Source organism: Arvicanthis niloticus, chromosome 18 (genome assembly GCF_011762505.2).
Source record: "Arvicanthis niloticus isolate mArvNil1 chromosome 18, mArvNil1.pat.X, whole genome shotgun sequence".
In the NCBI taxonomy this organism is placed as follows: Eukaryota; Metazoa; Chordata; class Mammalia; order Rodentia; family Muridae; genus Arvicanthis; species Arvicanthis niloticus.
The window spans coordinates 12,568,082-12,575,495 of NC_047675.1; the positions used below are offsets into that span (position 1 = coordinate 12,568,082).

At 50.5% G+C, this 7,414-nt stretch overlaps 1 protein-coding gene across 1 annotated transcript; it reads right to left on the reverse strand.

Annotated features, from left to right (window-relative positions):
- Window positions 1-1,327: 1,327 nt before the first annotated feature.
- Window positions 1,328-7,185, reverse strand: Get3 (guided entry of tail-anchored proteins factor 3, ATPase). Its single transcript, XM_034522979.2, has 7 exons — window positions 7,010-7,185; window positions 6,133-6,280; window positions 3,177-3,325; window positions 2,933-3,083; window positions 2,215-2,322; window positions 1,926-2,123; window positions 1,328-1,654 (listed from the first exon to the last, which is right to left on the reverse strand). Exons 1-7 carry the CDS (start codon window positions 7,168-7,170, stop codon window positions 1,523-1,525), a joined length of 1,047 nt encoding a protein of 348 aa, XP_034378870.1. The 5' UTR covers window positions 7,171-7,185; the 3' UTR covers window positions 1,328-1,522.
- Window positions 7,186-7,414: the final 229 nt, after the last annotated feature.

Consider the following 7,414-nt stretch of genomic DNA (forward strand, 5'->3'; position numbering starts at 1 on the left):
CTGGCTGGGGCGACATTGCCAGCTGTAGGACCTGGGCACTGGACAGGCTGTTCTTGACTGTCCTGACTCCTTAGTACACGTCCTTGAGCTCCCTGCAGCTCGTCCCTTCTCCTCCAGCACACACACATCCCCACACAGTTCTCCATCCCCAACTGGGCTGGAGGGCAGGTTGCCTGGTTCACATGCCTTCACTACTTGCCTTCACTGCACATGACTCTCACTGAGGTCTGAGCAGGGTGTTGGAGAAAAAAAAAAAATCCCACATATTTCATCAGCAAGGGAGATGGCTCCTGTATTCCTACTAGACAAAAAGAAAAACCACAGCTCTGGTGACATACAAGTGAAAAGCTAGGATCTGAACCCAGGCAATACGGGCTTGTTGTCTGTGGTCCTTCTTTCCCTATAGCTGCCCGTATCTGTTCACATCTGCCACCTTAACATGCCCATACCAGCTTGCACACACCCTGAGTCCAGCGGGAGGACAAGTCTAAGCTCGTGAATGAGCTCCCCTTACACGCGTTCCCTGGCATGCCTAGACCCTGAGTGTACCAGGGACACTTCCTGAGTCATGTATGTCTCCAAGCACCCCCTTTTTTTGTCCCTTTGCACCAAGCAGCTGTGGCTTGAAACTTGAAGACACTCCAAAGTCATGCTTTAGTTCATCTCAGAAGTGTCTGTGGTGCAAAGGAGGGCTGGAGACACAGATCTGCTAAAAGCCTTTCTCAAGGGTTCTAAGCCTGAGAATTCCTACCATGCTCAGGGCTGTGGGAATAAAGCTTAAACAGCAGGGGAAGCCTGCACTAGGGAACCTCAGGAAGCCTTCTATGCCTTAAGGGGAGCCCCAGCATCTTCTGCCATTGTCAGACCTCATCAGTCTCACCCCAGGAAGGGCTGAAAGCATCCCACCAAGGCAGGAACTAGGGGTTTGTGTACAGATCCTTAATCCCTGGTCTGGCAGGCCCAGCCTCTGCCCAGGGCGCCCACTAATTCCCAAACTAAACAGCAGGTGGTGTTGGGCCCATTGCCTGCTTAATCCGTTCCCTACCAGCCTGGGGCTGGCCATGGGGCCTAAAGATTCCCACACTCTTGAGTTTTTTAGGAAGGGAGGAAATGCTTCCATTACAGGAATGTAATGAATGTCCTAGGAATGTCTTTAAGACCAGGCTCCTTACTGAAGACAGCTTCTTCCCACAACCGTCATCAAAATCATGCATGTTTGCTCTGAGTGGATCTGTGTGAGAGAGAGGAATAAACCTGTGTGCAGTGTACAGTCTCTGCAGCCGCACACAGGCGCTTATCCAACCACCCCTCCATTGACAAACACAGCTGTTTAAGATCATTTTATTGAGGAGTGTGAGGCAGGAAGAGGTGGGGGGCACTGCAGCCTCCCCAAGCCCCACCAGGGGGAACAGACCCCCTCCCACCTCCTAAGTGGATCCCCCTGCTTTATGGGGGACTTTGTGCAAACTCTGCCCCATGGGAAAGAGGAGGGGTGAAGTGGCAGTAGCTGGGATGGGGGTAGCTACTGGGTGCTGGGGGGCTTGTAGGGCTCCAGGAGGAGGGCAGAGAAAGTGTTGACTTTGTCGGCTCCCCGCACCTCATGAGGTAACAGTGGCAGCTTTACAATGTGAAAGTCTTCATATAGGTCTTCCATCTGTAACCAGGTCAGAGAGCAGAAAGCAGAGATTGAGGGCAGAGGGGCTTCCAAGGGGTGGAAGTTTAGGGCCGAAGCTTCTTGGTAAGGTAAGTGGGACTAGCAAATCCAGGGATGGCCTGGGTGTCATGTGTCTCAGTCCTCTGAATACAGAGGGCTCAGGACACACACACAAACGCATACTAGGCAAGCATTCTCTACTGAGCTGCAGCCCCAGCCCTCAGAGAACACAGTAAAAGACATGGAACTTAGGTTGGGCAGGTGGGCGTACCTGGTCCAAGTATTTGGCCTGGATCTTGTGTCGAGCCTCACACATCTTACAGGGTTTTTCAGGGTCAGGGAAGACAAGCTGGTTGACAATGATGTTGTGGGTGTCAATCTTGCACTTAGCCAGCTCCTGAATCAACCGCTCTGTCTCATACAAGGACAAGAATTCGGCGATGCACACACAGATGAAGGTTGTCTGTTCCTGGAGGGCACAAGACAGGAGTGAGGGAAGGGACCGGCTGATCCCATCCTCAGGAGTCTCCCACCACCTGCTGAATCGGATCATAACTCACAGGGTCCTTGAACTGTTCGCTGACGGACCGGATGACAGGCAGCGTCTCTTCCAGCTTGGAGGCCAACTGGTCAGCGTTCATGTCCCCCAGGCCCAGCATGTTGCACATCTGTGGGTATGAGGGGACAGGCTTGCCACCTTCCCGGGACCATCAGACCCCTCGGCCAGGGGCTCACTGAGTACCACAGCATCTCCATAAAAGGTGTGGGCCCTGGGGCCAACGTGTGGGGTAGGTCTGTGTAGTTTTAGCTCTCCCGTTTTGTGGGCAAACATGGCCACAGTATCTGACCTCCTGAATTCTCAGTTTTCCCATCTTCACGCCTTACCTTTAAGAGCTGCTGTGCTTTCTGAGCTGTCATGTGTTTTATTAGGAATTGGTGCTAGGCACTTAGTAGATGCTCAGCAGACATTATTATCCGAGGGTGGAGGAAGGCACATGCATCACATGCTTGCTCTAGAGGTGGACATGGGATGGGGCAAGGGGCACAGCATGGATGGCTCACAGAACCATTTCTGTGTCCTCCATTTTCTTTTACTACATGTGCTGTTGAAGTGAGCACCACAGTTGATATAGAAGGAAGGGAAGACCCGAGGGGTGAAAAGGTTTACTTGGGGGCACACAGAGGTGATGCGGACGGAGGGAGGGAGGTGCCTTTTGCTCTGCCCCAAAGAACAAAGTTCGGGTTAGGACACTGAGAGCAGGAGGGCGTGGCACCTGCCTGTGAGATGAAGGGGCTGATCTGGTTCTTGATCTGCATCAGGCGGCCCAGACCCCGCTCCACGATGGTGGGGAAGTTCAGGAGCCTGAGTGTATGGCCGGTGGGTGCGGTGTCGAACACTACCACTGAGAAGTTCATGCCTTTCACCAGTCTGGGGGAGATGAGGGTCAAGGTTCATACCAGAGGCCAGAAGCCCTCCCAGGGCAGGCAGGCACCCCCCACCCCCAATCCGTGCCAGGCTGACCTCATGACCTCAGCATAACTCATGGCCTCATCGATGCCAGGGAAGGCGCTCATGGCCTCCTGCATCATCTTCTTGCCCATGCTCAGCATGTTGTCTTCCTCGAAGAACTCGTCGGGGAGCTCTGCAACGCCCAGGCTGGGGTCTATCTCCTGGGGGCCGAGGGGACCAGACTCAGGCTGCTGCGATGACGGACTCCCAGAGGGGGCCTCAACTCCTAGGTGCAGGCCAGAGGAAGCCCATGTAGGGCTCCAGCCACAAAGGATCCCGGGTCTGTCCCATCAATGGTTTAACCTTCACAATCAAGTAAGAAATTGCAAACTTGGACTAGGGGAGCCCCAAAGACAAGCTGAAACCCAAACCTACTGCAGGAATTTGCAAAAGCAACCCAAAATTTGCTTTCCCAATAAACAACCACAGCTAGCTCCAACCACTTTCAGATTATGCCTCTAATGTGGGTCATCTTTAAACATGATTCTTTAATTTTTAAGACAAGATCATTATGTAGCTGAGGCTGGCCATCCTCAAGCTCCTCGGCATTGGGAGTACAGGCGTGTTCAACCAGGCTTGCTGGCCTCTGTTATTCTGTAGGTCACTTTGACCCTTGTTTTCTCTCCTTGCCCATCTGTTCCCCCTCTTGGGCAGTATTCTCTATTTTGAGGGGTTGAGGGGAGGGTTGCAGATGGAAGCAAGGGCTTTATACAGGTTAGGCCAGTGCTCCTTCAAGTTATGCCCCTAGCCACTCACTGGGAGATTCTAAGCGGGTGCTTTACCACTGAGTAATTCCCAAGCCCCCCTTAATGGCAACTACATTCTAGCCGGGCACCTGACATTGTGACCCCAGTCTCTGAGTATTAGATTTTAATAAGAGCTCTACTACTGAGATACAGCTCCAGCCTCAGGCTGCTCACAGCTCTAGTCTAGGCTACATGGTTGCTTCTTTAGTCTCTAAGACCTTCATGCAAGTAGCACACATCATATACAAGCAGACACACACACACACACACAAATAAGAAATAAAAAAAGATGGCCTAGTGGACAAAGCACTTGTGTGAGTGTGGGGACGGAAATCTGGATCTCTAAAACCCACTTAAAGGTGGCCGTGGTAACATGACTCTGTAATCCCTGTGCTGCTACTATGTAAGATAGGAGGTGGAGAAGCCCTGGTAGCTCCCAGGCCACCTAGTGTATACAGGAGTAAACAACAGACTGTCTCAAACAAGGTAGAAGAGTCAGCACCAACATCTGGGGTGTCCTCTGACTTTCTTTTTTTTTTTTTTTTTTTCCTCGAGACAGGGTTTCTCTGTGTAGCCCTGGCTGTCCTGGAGTCCTCTGACTTTCACAGTGTGACACATAGGCATGAGTGTGTACAGTAAAGTATACACACACACACACACACACACACACACACACACACACACACTGGAAGAGAGACAGACAGACAAAACCTGATAATTTCACTGCTTTACTTACAAAATATACCCCAAATCTAACCACTCTTTCCTTTTGAGACTACCATGTCATTATGATCCGGGGACATCCACAGCCTTCTTATTACTCTGCCCAACTTCACTCTTAATTTATAATCCAATTTCCACATGACAGTCATACATGTGGCCTTTTTTTTTTTTTTTTTTTTTTACCTTTTCCTTTAGAAACAGGGTTTCTCTGTATAGCCCTGGTGGCCCCTAGAACTCACTCTGTACACCAGGCTGGCCTTGAACTCAGAGATCCTCCTGCCTCTGTCTCTCTAGTGCTGGGTCTGTGCCACTATTCCCAGCTGACTTACTATTATATTTTTAAAGACAGTTTAGCCCTGATGGCCTCAAATTTACAGTGACCCATCTGCCTCTGCCTCTCTAGTGCAGGAATTAAAGGTGTGTGCCACCATTACTACCCCTTTTCAAATGTGAGAGCTGGGAATGCCGTTTAGCATTGTGTAGTATGCTGGACGCCCTGGCCCTCACGTCAAACAGCATCAGCAGTAGCAGCAGAAGCAGTAGTAGCACCACCGCCACCACTACTGACAACACAATGACAACAGCAACCAAAACATGTGCATGGAGCTGGCTCCGCAGTTAAGATCTTCTGTGCACTGATCTTCCAGAGGCCCCTCATTCAATTCCCAGCACCCATGTAGGGGTGGAGTTCACAACTGTCTGTAAACTGAAGCTCAAGCGGGACCTGATACCTCTGGTCCCTGCACACATAACTAAAAACAAACTAAATATTTAAAAAAATAGCTTTGTGCCGGGCAGTGGTGGCGCATGCCTTTAATCCCAGCACTTGGGAGGCAGAGGCAGGCGGATTTCTGAGTTTTAGGCCAGCCTGGTCTACAGAGTGAGTTCCAGGACAGCCAGCGCTAGACAAAGAAACCCTGTCTCAAACAAACAAACAAACAAACAAACAGAAACCCCAGATTGGGATTAAAAGAATAGCTTTGTACATCAAAAAAAAAAAAAAAAAAATCCTTCTATCAAACTTCGACTCCAAGCCAAACTGCTTGCCCAGTCAGCAGAGGCCCACAGTGTGCATCTCTGGTTGGTCTTCCTTCTTCCCTTCGCCTTACTTGCTCAATTCCAGTTGATCACCTTTCTCCCTGTTCCTTAAAGTATGCTGGGAAAAGTGTGACACACCCAAGAGTTGAGTATGTAGACTATGATTGGCCTGGTGGCTGCTGGTAGGTATGTCCTCAAAAGGCCTTATGGTTCCAGCTGGAAAGATGACTTGGTGTTAAGAGTACTGGCTACTCTTCTAGTGGATCCGGGCTGGATTCTCAGTACCCAGATGGTGGCTCACAACCATCTGTAAGTCCAGTCAGTCCCAGGGGACCTGATGCCCTCATCTGGCCTCCATGGGTACCAAGAATGGAGGACTCTGGGTAAAACACACTGTCATTAAAACAAAATCAAAAAACCCTATGGGGACCTCAGCCAGAGCTGAGGCCAGCTTTACTTACCATAGCAAAGAGGTTGTCATAGCCTTTGACCTTGGTAGGCACCTTGGAGAACTTCTGATCAAAAGCATCTGAGATGTTGTGAGCGGGGTCTGTGGAAATGATTAGAACACTCTCACGCCCCTTAGACAGCTGGACGGCCAGGCTGCAGCTGCATAGAAGAAACGTGGGAAGATGAGGAGTGAGGAGCTAGTTTCGCTACAGAAAACTAAATCAGCAGGGACCTTATGACCAATGTATGGGTCTCAGTGAGATCAAGCCTTACTTAACCCTTGTAGAGATCACCACCTGACTCTTTGATTCGGATGGGAGTGGTATGCAACATTCAGTTGACTGACTCTGTCTCTGTGAATGTCTGCGTCTTTTTTTTTTGTTTGTTTGTTTTTTACACTCAGTGCCACAGTCCAGCTGTCCAGCAAGCACAGACTGCTCTCCCTCCCTCTACTTGTTCAATGTACTTCACCTCTCGACGAACTGAGGCACCATAATTACGTGTGCCCTTTTCACCCCCTTTTACTTCTTCCCTCTCTGGCATGAAATGGAAGTTCGTTATAATAAGACAGCTCGCCTTAGTGTCGCTCCGGCTACTCTAAATTCCCTGGGGAGTACTGTCCCGCCGACTGCGGAATTTAAATGTTCCTCTGCACACCCCACGCGCTGAATTCACAAGACCCAAAGAGGGATAATCCAACTCAGGATGCTAGGCTTGCATTCGGTCGGTATTTTCAGCAGGCTGCAGTAACTTCCAGAGAGAAACAACCCTGTAGAGCCATGCTTAGCTCGCTTTGCCCAGATCGGGAAGAAAAAGCCGGTCCCTGTCCTCCCCTTCGTCCAGTGGTACATCCCACCCGTCCTCTTGGTCCCGCTAGAGCCTCCTTACCTGCAGGTGGTCTTACCAACGCCACCCTTGCCCCCGACAAAGATCCACTTAAGGCTACGCTGCTCGATGATGTTGCTAAGCGTGGGTTCCAGCGGCTCCACATCAGGTGCATCCTCGAACTCTTCTGCTTCAACCCCCCACCCGGCCACCCCCGCCGCCATCTTGGACCCGGCTCACGTGATTAATCGGGACGCACCACGTGCTAAATACCGACAGGGGAAATGAGTCTGCCACAATCCTGTGCAGGCTGGAAGCCTGACTTACTTTCCTCCTGAATTGACATTTAGGGATAGTTGACGCGATATTTTCACCGTTTTATGCGTCGATGGTTCACCTTTGTGAACTCTTGTCTGCAATTTTCTAAGGATTCCCCTGTCCTGTGGACATATTGGTATAACCCACAAT